The sequence below is a fragment of the Ammospiza nelsoni genome, chromosome 1 (genome assembly GCF_027579445.1).
Source record: "Ammospiza nelsoni isolate bAmmNel1 chromosome 1, bAmmNel1.pri, whole genome shotgun sequence".
Classification (NCBI taxonomy): Eukaryota; Metazoa; Chordata; class Aves; order Passeriformes; family Passerellidae; genus Ammospiza; species Ammospiza nelsoni.
The window spans coordinates 106,876,264-106,895,726 of record NC_080633.1 but is presented as its reverse complement, the minus strand read 5'-3'; the positions used below and the strand labels follow the sequence as shown (position 1 = coordinate 106,895,726).

General features: G+C 46.7%; 1 protein-coding gene across 2 annotated transcripts in view; it reads right to left on the bottom strand.

Moving 5' to 3' along the window:
• The window catches only part of CABLES1 (Cdk5 and Abl enzyme substrate 1), a 67,819-nt gene extending 52,073 nt beyond the window's left edge, over positions 1 to 15,746 (bottom strand). For both annotated transcript variants that reach the window (XM_059482185.1, XM_059482193.1), the window contains exon 1: positions 15,213 to 15,746. In XM_059482185.1, the coding sequence (XP_059338168.1) occupies positions 15,213 to 15,730 (518 nt within the window). In that variant the 5' untranslated portion in view covers positions 15,731 to 15,746. The remainder of the gene's footprint in view (positions 1 to 15,212) is intronic.
• Positions 15,747 to 19,463: the final 3,717 nt, after the last annotated feature.

Sequence of the window (19,463 nt, the reverse complement as noted above, 5' to 3'; positions counted from 1 at the left end):
CCAGAAGGATGCACTGTTCCCCCTGCATTTCCCTACCTCCTCCTACAAACTCAGGAACCACACTGCTGACCATTAGGGTGTGGTGGCTTGTTTTCCAGTTCCACATCTACCCTGGCTCCAGATGCCAGTGCAGAGGCAGCTCCCCACACAGCCCTCCCTAGTCCTGGGGCACCCTTTGGCACCTGAGCTGCCCCAGCAGATGGATCTTCCCATGACAGCAGGACCAAGGCAGACACTAAAAGCAGCACTGCAATGGGCACAGTTGTGACCACTTCCATGGAGATATCCAGCATTTTCCAGAGAGCCTCATCTCTATGAAACATATACAAAAAGACTCTGCATGTGCTTATGCTGCATTCAGTATTCATCGCTGATTCTCTGAAAGTGGAAGGCATGAGAGATCTGTGACTCTGTTTAAACAACAAAAACAAAGCTAAAACATATTAAACATTCATGAATTTCTGTGAATCCTTAATGAATCTCATTTTCTGCCTTCTGTTATGTGGCTCTTGAGGAGCACATTATATTTTTTTTTTTAATCTTGAAAGCTAGAAACTTTGTCAAAATGGCAGAATGCAAGGGGATTAGATTGAGCATCTCCACCTCTTCTCAACAATCCACTGACTTTGAAAAGTCTCCACCATAGATTGGAAGATTCTGGAGCTGGAAATACTGAAATAACTTCCTCTGCCACAAAGATGGAAAGGAGACATGAGACCCTTTATTAGGTCATGTGACTAAGAAATGTTACTAATGCCTCCAACCATCATGAAAAAGCATATTAAAATCTTATGCAGAAAGAAATAAAATTTGAATCCCTGAAAATGGTTAATATTGATCTGGCTCCCCTACTCCATTCAATCAATTAAGCTGTGTAGTTCTGAAAGCTGAAAAAATTAAATGTGGGGTAGGTAATGTGAGACCAGAGGCAGACCTCTCTGCTGGCTAACCCAGCAGCTATTTGAGCTTAAGGTGATACTTTGGGTTGTGAAATAAAATCTTGGAATTTTGAACATATTTGCTTCAGTGAGCCTCTGCTTTGGGGCCACTAATCCTTTTAATTGCCCCAAATCACCTAGAGGCGCCTCCAGGCAGAAAATCTTTGCTCTATAAGCAGCATTACCCAGACAACAAAACTCTTACAGGTAAAACCAGCTGGGGAAAGCCTCATAGCAGCTCATCATGTCTTCTTAGATTAAGTATATTAAAAAGAACTTAAAGCATGAAGTGCCTTGCAAAAAATCTAATTTTGACCCCACTTTGGATAAAAATGATTTTTTGTCACAGACTTCAGATTTAGTGTCCAGTATTCTCGCAGGCCACATTCAGCTTTCAGTATTACAAGAACTAATTGCACACATTCATTTACAAGAACATCTCAAATCTTTCACTTTAAGATTTTAAAATATACCAGCCTAGTAGTGCAAAGAAGCCACTTATAGCAATAAATTGTTCAAATCCTGTAAAAACTCAACACACTTCAGTATTCTTAACAAAGGTGCTAACTGCATGACTAATGATGCATTTCTGCAGAAACCTCAGCCGATGGGGCTCATGCCTAAACTACAAAACTACTAAATTTTACTATTTTAGGTAATGTCTTTATGAGTCAAAGGCAACAAGTTACCTGGAAAAGTAAGACTGAACATATTTGTAAGTGTTTGCAGGATCAGGCTCTATTTTTATACAGTCTTTTATCAACGACAAAAGCTAATTTAAAAAATTGCCTCAGTCAAGAGATGGCACTAAATATAATACAAGGAAGATTTACTTTATAACAGCCTTGAGGGTGTGCTAAAACACACAAAAAACTATCTTTTAAAAAGGATTAAGACATATTTAGATGGCACAGACATGAAACGCAGACCGAACAACTCCAGTACAGATACTAATCATGTGAAATGGATAACCTCATAATATCACACATCTCAGATCATCTGACTTGTGTGTCTGTCTGCATATTCAACATCACAGCCCCAAGCTGAAAAAACACAGACAGAGAAGAAAGAGATTCTTGTTTCCTGGTAAAGCTTCTTGCATTAAAGAACTGAATGCAGGGCAAAAGGCCCATTCAAAAATGTGTCACAAAACACTTCACCACAGACCTAGGAGCTTTGTTGTGAGAGGAGAAAGGGGAAAAAAAAAAGGATTTTGAACAATATTGACTAATGGGATTATGTACATACAACAGTTTCCCATTCACAACACCCTCCCAGGGAGCTGAACACAAGCTCAATTTTACCTGTGCCAGTAACAGTTACATCATTTTCTGACAGATATTAAGCCAACAGGGTACAGACCACAAAGCTGCTACCAAAAATACTTAATCTTCCAAGGAGGATATCAGACAGGCAATTAAAGTAACAGTAATCCTACCCCAAACATTAAGTTTTATCATCTGTAAATGTACATCCGCAAATCTCTCTGTCTTTGCTTTAAGTATGAGCCCATGAAACCCCTGTAGAATATTTTTGGTAATTTAAAGCTTTCAAATTATATGTAATGTAATACCTGGGTAAGTAAAACACAGAAAGTAGTATCCTGATGACAATGTAACAACACACGAATACAAGTTGTTCAGCATCCTTTTGAACCTGCTTGCATGCAAAATCTTTTCAGTACTCGTATTAGAGAGGAGTATAGAGAAACTGCCCTAGGAGTGAGTATTCCTTCCCTTCTTTTTAATATATGAACTAATTTTTCACCTAACCATAGCAAGCGTACATAGTTTGAAGGTTTTTAAGAAAAAGAAAGGGGAAAAAATGGAGAAGAAATTTGGGGGTAGAACTGCTGCAGTTCTAGACAGGAAAAACTGTGTTTTAGAAACCAGAAAAACTTATTTGTGCACCTCACAAAGCATAAATACAGCTCTGAATACAGAATAAACATCCTTGATCGCACTAATAAGAACAAATATAACGTAGACACACAGCTATTGTTTGAAGAAAAGCACATCCAAAGCTTTCACAGTGACAGCTCCAGCCCCCTGCCATGCTCTGTCAGCATTGCAGACTGCCAGGACAGTGTCAGCAAGGAAAGGGATGGTCAGGTAACCTGATGGTCACCACCATGAGCCTGTGGTGGAGCTTTCCAGGACAAGGAGGCGTCAGGAGGCTGCAGCAGTGGGGAGGAGAGCAGACATGGGGTGTGCAGCCCATGCTGAGGGTCCCCCACGGGCGTGGTTGTGGGGCAGTGGGTAGCACTGCCAGCAGTGGTAGTTGGGATACTCGATCTGGCAGCAGGAAACCATCTCCACAAATTAAACAAGTAAAATGGGGGATGCAAGTGCTAACAGAGCAGCACTCAGATACCTGTGGCAGAGCAACAATGAGACCTGTGAAGATTTCCTTTCCTGGCAGGATCTGCTAACTGCTATTTGAAAAACAGGCAATTCATATGCCTTTATTTTTCGGTTTCAAGCAGCAGGACCTTAATAATCTGTCCAGATACGGAACCAAAACCACACTTCTGTTGCTGTCTCTTCAACTGCCCGAGAACCCACAGCATTTTCTGTCGTTCCCAGTAGTCTCTGCAAAGGAAGAAGGTTGAACAAAGTGCCACTATACAAGGGCCACGGCCCCCAGAGCTGCAGGAAAAAAAACAGATTATGCAAAACTTGCACTGTTTTGCTTCTGTCACCCTTTGCCTCCTCAGACCTGAACAATAATGAGCTTGTCTAGCACGGAGGAAAGGGTGGAATGGCTTTGTGCTTGGATGGGTCAGAACAGATAAACGCAGAGATGTGCTCGCCAAAGCCCACTTGCATCTGGCTGGGATAAGGAAGAAACACAAAGGTGCCTCTCACAAGGCTGAGAAGCTGCAGACAGCAGCACCAAGAGAAGACCACAACCCTCCCCCTCTGTGCCTTGGTGTGGTTCCCCCTGGCAAATTTCTGGAGAGATACAACATGAAGGCTCATTTGGTAGCTACTTACATAGAAGTCACAGGTAAAATGTTGCCTTATTGCTTCCACTGAAAGTGAAATCAGCTATACTTTGTATAAAATTGGGCTGTTTATTTTCTTTTGATTAAAAAAATGAGCCCCCCCTTGCCAGACCACACAAACAGAAACCACTACTTCCTCAGTCACTGCATGCTCACATCTAAAAAAAGCCCTGGACAAGGGTAAAACCATGCTGGGTATGACATCAGACCACTACACTGCTCACAAACTGCCATCAATGTGCAAAGGCAGTTTTGAAATGTTGAAATTTTGGGGTTTTCCTGTTTCACCTTTTCCACTAAACAGACAGGAAATATGTCTGTTAATGTGAACAACTTAATAAAAAAATATAATATCAATTTTTTCAGAATCTACCACATTACAAAATTAAAATTTAGAGAGTCCACAACTGACCAGTAAAAAGAAAACAGTTCCCTCCCCACATCACCAGGGATGTGAATCAAGTTTTCACTACCATAACCCCTCATCTTGGAAAGTGGATATGAGGGTCAAGAGCCTCTCAAAAGACAGCTTCTTCTAACATATGAAAATGACAAAAAAACCCAAAAAAAAGCAAATAAAAAACCAGGCAAGACTGTGTTGAAATATTCCTGGGGAATCATACAAAACAAAGAACTGCAAGAACTGCAAGGTTAGTGCCAGTTACACAAAAGACCGTGCCACCCTTGAGTGTTGCTATCACATTCATTTATCCAGTAAGATATTCAAGATATGCAATCGCTCCAAGGGTTGGAAATACTACCTCTGCACTCAAAATAGAAAAGACAGGTCTAATCCTGTTCTCATTTGTACCTGAGCAACCCTGCAATTACTGCAGAGGTTGGTCGTTTTCAGATGCCTTGATCCTTGCAAACAGGCAGTGGCTTACAAGCACTTTTTCACGCCAGCCTCTTTGCTCTCAGCCCATCCTCCTCAAGGGAGTGAATTCCAGTTACAACCCACACCCTTCTGCAGTGCCCTACTGCACTAAACAGGTCTTGGGCTTGGGGCTTAGCACCAAGGAACAGGGAGGAGTAATGGCATTTTGTACAGCACTGAGCACAGCACCGGTACTGCACTGGGAAAACATCCTCGCTCCTGCTGCAACGCTACATCTTCCAGGAGAAGGACGCCTGCGAGCTCACAAACACCCTGCAAGAAAATACACATTTCCATTCACATCATCTATTCAACCTTCCCACAGAGCACGAAGGCAGCAACAGAAAACACTGCCTTGCAAGTGCCTGCTCAAGGGTGCTGGCAAATTCATACAGTTTGCAGTTTTTATTTTCAAACACATCTGCTCAAAGTTGCTCCCTGTTGCACCCTACCACTGTCTTTGATTTGAATAGCCTAACATCAATAATGAAACTAACGAACAAACAAGAAACTAGTATTTCTAATAATCTCTTTAAAATCAACAGAAGCAAAAAGCCTGGGACAATGAAGTCTATTCCTTAAAACAAATGTGTGCAGTCACTTGCTACTTGTGAGGCTGCTCTCAAGTTCTGCAGTACCTGGAGTGCCTTCTAAAATAGGAGAATATTTTGTCTTGAGGCAGTACATGCACATGGAAAAATACGGATTTTCCAAATAAATCTCAAAGGTCACAATGGAGGTACTTGAGAGTGGCACTTTGTGTTCTGCTGTAAATAATTCTGCCTTTTAAAGCAACCACCTCTGAGCTGCCACTTCGTCTGGATTAGCTTATGCTAAAAGATGGGATTCTACAAAGCAGTGAACGCCATCAATTAAAAATTGAACCCAGTTTTGCTTTAGGAAAACAGCCTCAAAAAATTAAGGAAGTTCCACAATGCTGAAGACAGAGGCTTACTTCAACTTGTACTTTTAAAAATACAAACACAACCCTTTGTGTTTTAAAGGCCACACTTCCAAGTCTATTAATAGTAGATGGAGAGTTTTCCACACCTTTTTACATAACCTGATGCAGCACCTACATGACACACCTACCTAAGCCATTAAACTGCACTTTGCACTGTAGCACCTGAAAGCTGTTTTGCCTCTCTTCCTATTACCCAAAAAGACACCTCCATGTTTTCTAGTCAGAGATGGTATCATTCACTTAACTAAATTCAGGGAACTGCAGAGCGTGCTTGCAACTACCAAACCTCCTCAACTGTGCCCACGTCCCAGGTATCAAGATGGGTGTCTTCATTTTCAAGTAGCTGTCACCTCTGAGGACTTCACTCCCTGCTGTGCCCATCCACCACACCCCACGGACACGTGGGCAGTACTTCTGTCACCCAGCATTTGCCTGGGTGGAGCTGATTGCAACCTTGACTGGAAAAGGAGGAAATTCATCTCCTTTGTGTGTAGGTACTAACAGAGGTGCAGAAGCAACAGGAAAATAAAGTTTGACAAAACACAAGGAATAAAGTTGGTGAGTTAAAACCCCAAAAAGATATCTTCAAGACACAGTTCAGACCACAGCTGACATCTAGCTTCTGCTTTATGCTCCACCTTCACACAGGCTGACTACAGTGGGGTGGGGAGGGCAGGTGCCTAGAACATATCCTTGTGAACAGGGGGCAATGAGAGCTTAATGAACTGTAGGTATGGGCTGCACCTGTGCATATGCAAATGTGTGTAAATTATCCAAGCAGGCCTGAAGGCAAAGGGCCTTATGTGACATTTCAGCCCCTAGCTCCCCTTTCTCCATCCCTAGATGTGCTGGAGGTACAGCATGAAACCAGACAACCCTCCAGTTGCCACAGTGGTCCTTCCTGAGTGCCAAAGGCATCCCATCTCCTTGGGGCAGTGAGGCTCTGCTCTCCCCTCCTCCAGCACCATGCACCCAGGAAACTCAAATTCAGCAGCCCTCTTTCTGAAGCAGGCTGGTGAAGCTGTGCTGCTTGCACCCTTCTAAGGGCACACCACAAGGCTGGAAGTAGAATCCACTTCTCTGCTAGCAGCTGCAGTGGGCAACAGACTGCTCCAGTGCTGTGAGTTATCTCTGTAAAAAGCAATGGTAATAATATCTGACCCTTCAATCATGATGAAACTAAATCCATGCCACTCTGCCAGCATGTACACCTCCTGTCAAAAAGGGAGAGAACCCAGTTTGGGGTCTCTTGACTTCTTTCCCCTTTCTGGGGGATGAACCTCTGTGTCATGCAGCCGTGTTGGAGGGCTGGGACATCTCCCTGCACTTCCACCCATGGCAGATCGACCAGAAACAATGATGCTGGAAATGCTAGAGCCTTCCATTTGATGGACATTTGTCCATTCAATCTCCTTAGTAACTCCTGGGAGTTACTAACCCTGATAGCCACCTGCAGTGACTCCTTCTTCATCCTGGAATGGAAAAGGAAATGATGCCCCACAGAAGGGAGAAGATAGAGAGAAAGCTCTCACCAGCCTTGCCACACTACAGAAGACACAAGCAACAAGAAGGACAGCAACAGTGCCTGTGGCTGGTACCTACTGAGGCTGCACCACCACCACATCCCAGTATCACTTCTCTGTCCCTTGCATACACAAAAAATCTGCAGGTATGACCTGCAGAGTCACAGGTGAAGCCACACACAGCAGACAGCACATGGATGGCAGAAAAATACAGCTTAGTGCAAGCAGGCTGCTAACCCAGAGGCACTGATGAATTCTTGGGGCCCAGCATCCCACCCAAAACCCAGAGAAAGGGAAAAGCAAGCTCAAGAGCTTCATCCCTGTTTGTTTCATACAGCTCAGTTCCAGCTACATGGTGCAGAAAGAAGTCATAATGCCACCTTACAGATTTTTCCTGTTACACAATGAGGGGATTTTTTTCCCTTTGCAGGAAAATGTATGCTTCTTTTGAATGCCTTTACCTACAAATCAATGTGCCTATGTCTGATTTGCCTTGACAGCATGTAGATTCGAAAATTTAATCATATTTACCTTGGTAATATGATTATCTCTAGGAGCACCAAAATACAACCCATTGTTGACTGAAAAATTATGATAAACTTCTCTAGCTTTCCATTTTTAATCCCACCAATACTATAGAGTCAAATCCCTGATATTGCAGAGATTTACTTACTAGGAAAACATCATACACTGGTGCTTGATTTAACTGAGCAGTTTTATATATAAGCAAACAGACAGCCCAGGCTTTTCAGATTCTCTTGTCAGAGAGGACATACCTTCTTCTGTCATCCAAGACAATGAGTGGAAAACATTTCAATTGTGGTAAGTGAATCTTTCCCCAAACCTCAATTTCACAAAATTGCTAGCCTGATCTGTAACAGCACAGGGGAAAACATCACTGCTTGCTAAGAACATGCAATTGTGCTTTATATTCACAGAGGAGGTGAAAGGTTATTTTTTTAAAAAATACTTTTTCTAGAAAAGAAGTAGTCTTTGCTTCACTACTTATTCACTTCTCAATTTTCCACAACAAAAAACCCTCCTTAGGTAAACACCCTGAAACACTGCTCCTAAAAGCAGTGCTGGCTTTGAAATGAGAACAGAAAATACATTTAGCATTGATGACAGGAAAGCAGTTGCTACGAACATAACACAGTAGCTCTTGTGAAGGAACCTCTCAGCTTCTTAAATACGTATCCCCCTACATCTGCATATTGCACACTGAAAAGCAAATCACAAGAGTCCTGGAAGTCTCCCACTAGCACATCACATTTTCTCCAACTACCATTAAATTTTCTTCTGCTAAATGCCTGACCAGGCTCTCTACCCTACCTTTGGAGTGAAAATATCCCTCCCAAAACACTAAACAATCAAATCCCCCCCCACCCCACACACAGACAAAAAACCCCCAAAAATAAAAAAAAACAAAAGAAAACAAAAACAGAAAAAAAATAAACACAAAACCCTGAAAACTTCTGAAAGCCCTTCCTATGAAAACAAATACCATTCCTTAAATTTCTCAGCATGCTATTTGCAAACGACAGGCCAGCAAGCAGATACTCTCCATATGCCAAATTATGTCATTTCCATTTTCTAGAAAGAATACTTCTCACAGCAAACTGGCAAGGGTTTTTTCAGTTGGGTTGTGAAAAGAGCCAGCTCTGTGTCTTGCTGCACCTGCTGCGTTGCTAAGTCTGGTATCTGGTGGCAGCCCCACAGCCATCCATAGCAATTCTGGGTCCAGAAAAGAGTTTGTCATAAAGGCTGAGCACACCCTCAGAGGTACTGGCAAATGTTCAGGGGTGAATTCTGTGGATATTTGCATATAGATTTCTGTAGACACCAGCTTGTCCCATTTGCAAATAGAATCTGTTTTCCCACGCTTCGTAAGGGACAAGCTGGTGCCTACAGAAGCTTCAGGGTATCCAAGTCCCAACATATAAACCAACTTCTGCATTTTTTGGTTAAATTATAAAGAGTAGTCTTTTCATTTGTGTAGTGGGGAACTTACACTACAAGAGTAGTACAGCTGAAATCAGAGGGGAGAAAATAAAAAGAAAATAAATAAATCAAGATTTGGTTCTTCTCATCTTTACCTTCCATCATACTGCACTACTGAGTCCGCAGACAGCCCAGCTGATATCTACTTTTTCGAAACAAGGAAATCACAGAATTACTAGAGGATTGTTTTTTTCTCTTTTCAGAGACCACACTTGGCAACCTCATATTTGTGTTTTAGGTGTTTTCAACTGCTCCAAGCTAAGCAGTATCTTCCACCAGAAGAATTCTCAAAGTCATAATAATTGCAGACTAAAGCACACTTCATATTCAAAAGCTATCATCAAACTATGATCTGTCATTATCCTATTTATCTACCATGGAACTGTTTTTGTCATGGTCTGGAGGGCTAGTGACTCACACAGCTGCTACCAATCTTCACCATTTCAAGGTGCTTTCAACACTACTAATGTGCAGACAACAGCTGTGTAGCAGGCTTCTAAGGCAGACCCAGTTTGGCTGCCTGCACAGGAGATTTGCTGGTGAAGAAAAGGGTGAAAAGAAAGATCAGGTAGTGGAAATGCACCCACCACATAAGCAAACCTGCTGAAATTTGCTCCTTCTGCTCCCCTGACAGCTAATGAGGGGTCACTGCACACCAGTGTGGTATAACCACACCACCTCCCAAGGTATGGCTGGACCTAGGAAGCTTTGAATTGGCAGCCAGTGAGGGCACACAGGACTTTTCATGTGTTACCAGCTCAGGTCTCCTCACAGGGGTTATTGTGCACCCACACAGGAATATCCCTCTCACCTGTCCAGCTCCAAGGCTGACTCACTCTGAAACCTGCACAGTCCTGAGGCTCTGGCAGACACAGCTGCCTCTCAGCCTCTGTCCTTCTGTGAAGCTCTCTAATTAATTCCCTAGTACTCATGAACACCATGTTCTGTCCCACTGTTCTACTCTTCAGAATTGACAGCAAAGGGGTTCTTTTCCTTGTCTGATGAATATTAACCTTTTTTATCTGACAGAGATGCTCACTAAATAGTATAATAAGAACCTAAAATACGCCAGAGCCAATTCCTGTGGGATTTGGTTTTAAAAGCTTGTGTACTAAGGGAACAAGGGTGCTGCATCTATGGTGTGCATCCATGTGTGTGCCATCCTACTCCAGTGACTTCTCAACCACTGGTCAGCTTCAGCTAACACCTGGAAGATGACCCCATTTCCACCAGTTTCAAAGGAAGTAGCAGAGGGAGGCACAAACACCTGTGCCCTGAGCAAGGGAAATGACTGGCAGAGACCAGCAGTGGTGAAAGCCAGTCCCTGCAATGTGGGGCTGGCCATGCTCAGCACATGCCCAGCTCAGAGAGCCCTGCAGCATCAGTGAGTGCCCCTGCACAGCCCAGAGAGCCCTGCAGCATCAGTGAGTGCCCCTGCACAGCCCAGAGAGCCCTGCAGCATCAGTGAGTGCCCCTGCACAGCTCATGGTGAGCGTGAGGACCCAGCCTCTCAGCCTGCTTGTGCTGAAGGACGTGCTCCTTTCAGGACTCATGGAGCTTGCAGACTGTGTGCTACTACTGAAACAGCCCTTACTACCTGAGCCTTAACCCTGCTGTTGAACATTCCCCCTTCAGGGAGGCACAGGAATTCAGCCTCCTGAAGTCACAGCTGAGGTCAACAAGCATCCCTTTCTTTAGAGCCAGCAGCTATCCGTGGTATACAAGGTCACACACCTAAGAAAAGACTTTGTTTAGCATGTGCACTTCCCACTGACTTCTCAGACCATTAAATCACTGTTTTCATGCTATGCTTGTATACATCATTCTGAAATTCAGGCTGCCCAAAGGGCTTTAGGTTCAGTGAATAGCAGAGTGTCCATCACACACCAAAGGGCTGATGTGTTTCCAGCAGCTCACAAGCCACCTCCTGATGCTGGGATGACCCCATAGGGTGGAGGGTGCCCCCAGCTCTTTGTTCTGCTCCCCTTTCAGGACTCTGCCTGTGAGACTCTTGTTTCTGAGAGACTCTTCTTTTGTCTCTTGCGCGTCCAGTTTGGAGGCACCTTCTGCTGTGGGCTGACACTGCACTGCCTGCCTGCCCAGGGCCATGCAGAACTGGATTCTGACCTCTCAGCCCTCCATCACAAATACTTAATGGCAGCATTCAGTATCCTGGGGGCTTCCTCCAGCACTAACAACCCACTGAACTTTGCAAACCAAATGCATCTATGTCCTTTTAATAGGTAGAAATAAATTGAATTTTCACAAGCTTTACTAATTGTAAATTAATTTTAGAATTAATCAGGAAATGAGGTATATTGTAGGTCAGTAAATTCTGAAGAAAAATCTATTTGGACCATGATAACCTCAGTGTCCTTCTGAGTGGACCCCTCCTCAGTGATTACTCAGCAGATAATCCCTCCTTGCTTCCCAGCACCTGCTGCTCACAGAAGAAATTCTTCTGCCCATCTGCCTTCAAACCTGACATGGTGGTGGCACAGACAAATTAAACTGTAAGCAACATTTGAACTCCAAATCCAATCACCAATTCGCTTCCTTAGCAAAACAGAAAAAAATCCAAAACCAAACAACAAAAAAAAGAGCATGTGCTTGTTTCTTACCACCTGTCCCACTGGAGAAGGAAACTTCACATATGGAAACAGCAATATTTTTCCCAAAGAAAACTACGGCAAGAAGAATTCTAGGCATAAACAAAACCAGGTACCTGGACCATCCTCTAATGCACAGGATGTGCAACTATTTTAAACCTCTGTTGCTGACACCCGGCTTCACAGAAGTCCTCACTAATTTCAGATAATGCTATTAAAATGAATTATAATTTCACATGAAAGAAATCCTGGCCCTAGCTTCTAATAAACTCATGTCCTTGTCCACCTATTCACCACAAATTGAAATAAACACCTGCAGGAAGACAGGAGCCTTCGGCACCAACCAGCCAACCTCTGAACAAGCCTATTTTTTGCCATTTACATATAATTACATACTAGCCTCCAAGCAGCTAGAAGCTCCATGTTCCTTTTTTTGTATTGTTTGTTTCTTGTGAACACACATAGAACACAAACCCAAACCACGTTAATGATAACCTTGTTAAATATAAACTAGTATGCAATTATAGAAACTGCTAACACAAACAAAAAAAACAGGGAACTCTGATTATACATTCACAATGGTTTCTGAAAACCAAATAAAAATAACAACATAAGGCAACCTGTCTTGCCTGATACTGTAACAGAAGAAGGTTTCATGTTATAACTTCTGGGTCTCAGCACACAGGACTCGTCTGTCAAACAACTCCTCAAATTCAATTTCAAGCTCACTCACTGCAAGGAGAGCAGAAGGGTGGGAGGAAAGGCAGCCAGTGCACACGTGAACTACCAAAAAAATCTAATTTTCCTCCCTGCATCATCCTTCAGATGAGCTAATGCCTGTCCCTAGGCAAGTGCTGTGACTTTCACCCTGTCGCCCTGAGAAGGGCTGGCTGTGTGCGGGGGATTTGGCTCCTTCCTCTCCATTAAGAGAGCAGCAGAAGGGCTGCAGCAACCCTCTGTTCTTGGGCTTGTGCCAGCCCGGTGCATGCCTGTGATTTAACTTCTGTGCAGCAGGGGTGAACCCAGCAACCAGAGCTCCTGCCACACCTTTTCATTAAGAACATGAGCTGCTCACGCTCTGTGCAAGCTCTGTGGTCTGCAGCTGCCCGTTCCCGGTGTTTAAAAATATACACTTTTCCCAGAACAGAAAGAGATCTATTGAAGGGAAATTCTGTCCTGGACTGCACATGTGCAGCATCAGGACAGCCAGCAAAGGCAGGGGACACTATCCAGAGCTCTCCTGCACCAGTGCTACAACGGAGAGCCTCATACTTGTCAGTGCAGTATTGCAAAGTCTTCACCACAACTGAATCCAGCTCTCAGGAAAACAAAACAATATGAGAAGACCAGCACTTCCCTTGCAGCCTGCATCACAAGAAATTATACAGCACAAATGACAGCCACCCTAGGAGTGGAGGAGCATCCTGGAAAGGTTTCCTTAGGTGACTTCCCTTGCCATGGACTTGGACTATCCATTCAGTTTGTTTGCATGCTAGCAGCACAACTGAACTTGCAAGACTCTGGATTTCTAGGTTGTAAACAAGGACAGTAATTACCTTTCCCTCTTAAACTCCACTCTGTTCTCATGTAATAAAAAAACCAAACCAACCAAAAACCCCACATAGGTAGCTGTACAAAACCTTCAGAAAGTGGGGAGAAGGAGCAAGGGGACTAAATAACTGGAAGAGAGAGGAAGGGCTAAGTGAAGTGATATCAGTGAGATCTAAGCATCCTTCCCAGAACCAAGCAGAAGATCAAAGCATGCAAGAAACAAAAACCAAGGATGATCCCTGGGAATCAAGAAAATTAATACTGGAGTCCTGCATCAATAATAAACTCACTAAGTAGAAGGTCGAGAAGAACCCAGTCTCTGGAATGCTTAGTTCAAGAGTAGAAAAGCACTTCCCAAATCATGGTCTGTGGGTCACTTCTCCCCCACAAGGCTGTGGGCAGAATCACATCACAGAGTGAAATGCACGAGAGTGTGTGTGTGTGTGTGTGTGTGTGTGACACAGCTGTGCAGTTGATCCACGGAGCAATGAGAGGGTTGTCACTGCAGAAAATGTTTTGAGAGACACATGACTGGGAGAAGAAGGGTGGTAACTCACCAGCAGGCACGCTGCTTGGGAAGGTGGGGCTCCCTCTAGCACAGCACCTGAAAAGGGGCCCAAAAAAGCCACCAATACAACCCAGATGGAAGGGGGGGGAGGGGGAAAAACAAACAACCAACAGTGGGGCATGCAGCTAAGATAACTTTCCCCTGGAATACTTCCAATTTCTCCAAGCTGGCTGGTTTTGAAAGGGACTTTTCTACAGCGATCTATGCTCAATTACCCTTATAAACCCTTGCAACAACATGTGACTCAAAGTCTACCTATTTGTCCAAGGGAGAAACAAGGAGGGAGTGTGGCAAATGGGGAATGTGGGAGTGGCTGCCGATGTGGGCTTGGGGAGCACAGTCATTTCCTCCAGCTTCTTCCCCCCCTCCGTCTTTGATATCTGAGTATGTTGTTGAGGAAGTGAAGGAAGGTGATTCTGTATCCACAGGCATTCACACATTTTTACATGATTGTACCGTCTTAGCCAGAAGTCTCAGCTTGAGAGCTGAAGCAGGTGAGGTTGTTCCTTTGGGAATTAAAAGGCAAAAGAGTACCCGGCGGCGAGAAACGACCCAGAAGAACAAAGTGCTTGGAGATAAAGAGCTTATTTAGGGTGGTAGCGAGACGCTGCTATGAACCATGCGCTCGCACCGTAATCCGCGACTTCCATGCAAAGATTTCCTTCCCCCTTGCGGGCTACCAGACCTGGCTACAGCTCACTTAACTCAGAGCCGGTTCCCAGCCTGATGTCCATAGGACAGGCAGCACGGCGGGCTGAACCCGCCGCCAGCCGGGAGCGCGGGGTGACAGCGGCTGTGCGGCGGGGCTGGGCTGGGCTGCGGCGGGCACGGCGCTGTGCAGCCGCACGCCCGCACTGCTGAGCGGCAGGGAAACTTTCAGCCGCTCGCGCCCAGGCGGGACAGACCGACGGACGGACGGGCTGCTGCCGCCCGGGAGGCTTGGGCACCTCGGCGGACCTGCCCCTGCACGCCCGCACATCCCTGCTCCTGCTGCTGCCCCGGGCGGACGGCAGCGGGGCCGGCCCCGCGGAGGGAGCTCCCGCCCCGCGGCTCTCGGGCCTCCCTCTCCCCACGGCTTCCCCCGGCCGTGCCCGCCCGTACCGAGCCCATCGCCATCCTGCGCATCCCTCATCCCCGCATGCCGAGCATCTCTCATCCCCGCGGCGCTGCTTACCGGGAGCGCTGCAGCTCGAAGGCGGCGGCGGGGCCGGGCTGCCCCAGCTCCCCGCTGCCGCCGATGCTGCCCTGGGGGCTGGTGCGGCCGAAGGGCGCCGGCAGCACCCCCGCCGTGAAGGAGTTGAGGCGGCCGCGGCTCCCCGCCGCCGCGGCGCCCAGGAACACGGCGGGCGGCACCTGCACCGCGGCGAAGGCGTCCTCCTCCTCCTCCTCGTCTTCCTCCTCCTCCGGGGGCTCGGCGGGCGCCGCCGGGGGGCTGCCCAGCCGCGGCGGCGGCTGCGCCTGGCGGAGCCGGGCGGCGGGGCCGTCGCTGCCCGGCGGCGGGGGCCGCCCGTCGAGGGAGATGCTGGTGAGGAAGGAGAGCGCGGCCTGCCTGCGGCGGGGGTCGCTGCGTGCCGGCGGCGGCGGCTGCAGCGGCGGCGGCTGCGGCGCTTTCCTGGGGCAGGGCTCCGCCGGCGGCGGCAGGGGCCCGGCGGCGGGACTGCCAGGGCTGGCGGCGGTGGCGGCCGCCGCCATTGTCGGCCGGCTCCCCCTCCCCTCGGCGCTGGCTCTCGCTGCCGGCCCGTCAGGCGGGCGGGCGGCGGGGCAGGGGCGCCGCGGGGTGCATGGGGGTGCCCAGGGGTGCGCTCCGCCCGGCCGCGCCGCGCTGCCCCGGGCCCCCGCCGCCCGCCCGCTCCGTATTTATAGGTGCAGCAGCCGCGCCGCCGAGCGCCCTGTGCAATAACACGGCAATCACGTGTGGGAAACGGGGCGCTGGAGGAAAACAAAAGCCCGGCCAGCAGCCCGGAGGAGGAGGGAGAAGGGTGGGTCTCGGCGAGCTCCCTCCTTTCAACCTCTCTCTTTTTTTTTTTTTTTTTTTTCTTCCCTTTCACCCCCTTCCCTCCTCCTCCTCCTCCTCTTTTTCCCTTCCTGGATGCGTGGGGGCGGGCGGGAGCCGAGGAAGGTGGAGTCAGTGCCCGTAGTACTCGGCACATGGCCTTCGGAGCCCGGCACAGAGCGGCCCCGACCCGGGGCTGCGGCTCGGCCCGGCCCGGCCCGTCTGCGGCCCCGGGAGCAGCACTGGGAGCAGCACCGGGATGCAGCCGTGCCGTGCCAAGTGGCCCTGGCGCTGCCCGCCGGTTTTCGCGGGCGGGGGCTGGTGCCCGGGGCAGGCGCTGTAGTGCCCGGTGGGCACGGAGGACAATCGGGGACGGGGAGCGGCCCCCGGGGATGCGCTTGGGTGCCGACGGTGCGTTCTGCGGGGCGGCAAACCTGGGCTGTCCCGGTCCCCCGCTGCCCCTGCTGCCGTCTGAGGCGTGCGAGTGCCTCTGTGTGTGAAAGTAACATCTCACGGGTTCTCTAAAACGTTAAAGCAATCTCCTCCCCAGCCTTTCCTTCAACTCCGTCCCCAGCCCTTCCCTCTCTCCTGCACCAGAAAAAGCTCATTGCTTCACTCTTTCCCAAAAGGGCATGTAGCCCAAGCCTCAAATATCTGTATTCGTGTCGTCCCCAAAGAGAAGGCTGTTGAGCAGAGCTGACTGCAGGTCTGCACCGTCTGCCGCTGTGGCCTGCCAAGGCGGGTGGCCAGTCCACCTCAGCATCGAGCTCCTCCATTCTTTCATTACTTTATTGTGATCAACTCAACCGTGCTATAAGCATGCTTGTCCTGTGATGATAATTTCATCAAGGGCTTATGTAAGGGTTGGATAACAGATACATACAAACAGAGGAACATATGGTTGTCGCAAGATAGCAGCACGCGCTTTCTTAATAAAGCATTACAATGGCTTGTATTGCATTCCAGTTATAGCTGGTGGATGATTCACAAGCCATCCCAAACTGTCACAAAATATTGTGATGTCTCCTACAATTTTATCAAAACCTTGCTAATTTGATGATTAAAAAAAAAAAGATTGATCAGAAAGGAGAACCTGATCCCATTGTTAGAGGACGGTTTGGACCCAGATATGTGTTTCTCTCAAAAGTGATATTTTGAACATTCAAAGATCTTAGAATCACACTCTGACTCGGATTTACTTCTGAACCTTTGGCCTTTACTAACACTGAGTACCATAACTCCCAAGTTTATACTGGGTGTGTGATACTTTTTTGGTAAGGGACGCTGCATGGGCAGCATCCTGAGCAGGAGCAGTGAGAAATGGAAGGGAAATGATGGAGGAAAGAGATGTTTTCCATGACACACCTTCTTAGAGAGGTAGGTGAGTGCTACTTTGAGATGGGCATTCTCATTTCAGCCTGCTCTCTTGAGGTTTACACTGCTTTTTTCTTTCTTACCAGAGGGTATTTCTGTGCCTGTCCCTGTGGCATGTCAAGGATGGATCATTTGGATGGAAAGTGGGTAAGCCAGAGTGGTAAACTCTCCTCCCCAGAGAAAAGCCTAACTGACATGTCCCATCTATTGGAAGGATGCTCTGTACCCCTGTGGTTGCAAAGTGGTTCCTTCAAACTTCTGTTTTGGAGAGGTAGGCTGAGGAGTTTCAGGCCTGCCACGTTCATTTGATGGCAATGCCTTTTTCTGACCTAAGGCAGTGTCCGTGCTGTGGCAACCTGTGACATGTCAGGGCACTGATGCACTTGGCTCCTGTGGAGGAGTTCCAGGCTTCTTTTATCACTTCTGAAAGAGTTCAGGACTTTCTGGAGGAGGACTCCTGGGTCACAGAAAAATGTCCCAGCTCTGTAACCTGGCACTTGGTATGTTACTGAATGCTGACCCCTGGTCCAGGGACTACTACCAAATGGTAAATAGGTGATGGAACTCAGGCCTCCCACCTTGGAACCAAGTAAGATACACACTGGAATATTTTTTTCCTCTTGCATTTGTGTGGGGCAGCAGCAACAGTGTGTACTTTCCTCTGGAGCTCAAAAACTCTGTATGGCAGCTGAGTGCTGGTGTGTATTTCCCAAATTCAGCTTCTCACAGTACACAGGTCTGGGAAAGAGAACCACCACCAAAATGCCAGATGGGGTTCCAGAAGTTGATTTAACTTAGGACATCTTTTATGAGTGCAGAAGTGTGCACTCCTTTCACAAGATTACTCTTGTGATGCAGTAAATTTCTGTCTGTTGGAAGCATTATTTTAAATGAAGCCACAACCTATATTTTAGAGCTCCTCTACAGCTGACCCAGAGAGAAATGTTAGCCCTTCCCTTGTCCATGTGTGCATCCAAATGATTTTGGCACCTGAATTCTACAAAATAGTTTTTTACAGTCTCTGCTATCAGGAACACTTATGTGAATGGTTGAGCCTATCAACTTCCTTACATCAAAATTAGAGTGGTCAGGATGGATTGTAGGTGTTTCCAGGCCTGGCTCATCCAGCTGAGCTCACTTTGTCACTTTGCAAAGTGCTTGTCTGTGCCCACTAAATCCTCCCATGGATCCAAAGAGATGTTCTGGTCTAATATGTACAAGCTGCCTCGGGGGGATACTGTCTTTTCCAAAAATCACACTGAAAGTTGGTTAAAACATCTCATCCATTGCAAGTGAAAATAAATCCATTTGAGAAAGCCACGTGCAAGAGGAAAATTACTTTTCCAGTCTGAAGCTATTTTTGATAACAAGTGGAGTACCACAGTACAAAGATAATTGGCATGTTAGAAATTCCCGGTTTTCTAGACCTATTTATACATTTAGTAGCAAATTTAAATTTATGTGCACAAAATAGTATGTTTTTTTTTCCAGTTACTTATGTCCTCTTGATCTGTGCTTAGCAAAACTTTATGTGAAAGCATGAGCTATAGAGGTCCTGTGTGCTGGAGGATATGTGAAAATGTTAAACAAATTGATTTTGCTGGTTGAAACTTTTTTGTTTGATGGAGAAGCAGTGACTGGAGGAAATAGCAAAGTTGAAAGGAAAACCAAAAAGGCACATTCTGGAAGCTTGCTTCTGTGACTGTTTTTTCAATCATTTCCTTCTCCAAGTTCTCTTCCAACCAACCAGCTCTACCCAAGTGCGAGTAAATGTTTTTATTTCAGAGGTCACAGGCTTATGTAAGCGCTTAGATGACAAGTGGTAATGGAAGTCATGGAGCATGATGGCTTTTTCACCCAGTGCACCAAGACCTGCAGGAGAGACTCATTGGTTGTGGGTGTTCAGTGGCAGCATGGAATTTGGGGGTCCTGTTAACACAGGTGATGGAGAGGCTTTCTTTGTAGAGATTGAAGACGGTGGAGGGAGTTTGGACAAAAACAAAAGCTCAGCAGTTTACCTTTCTGAAGAATGGGATCAGAGAAACAGTGCTTCTACAT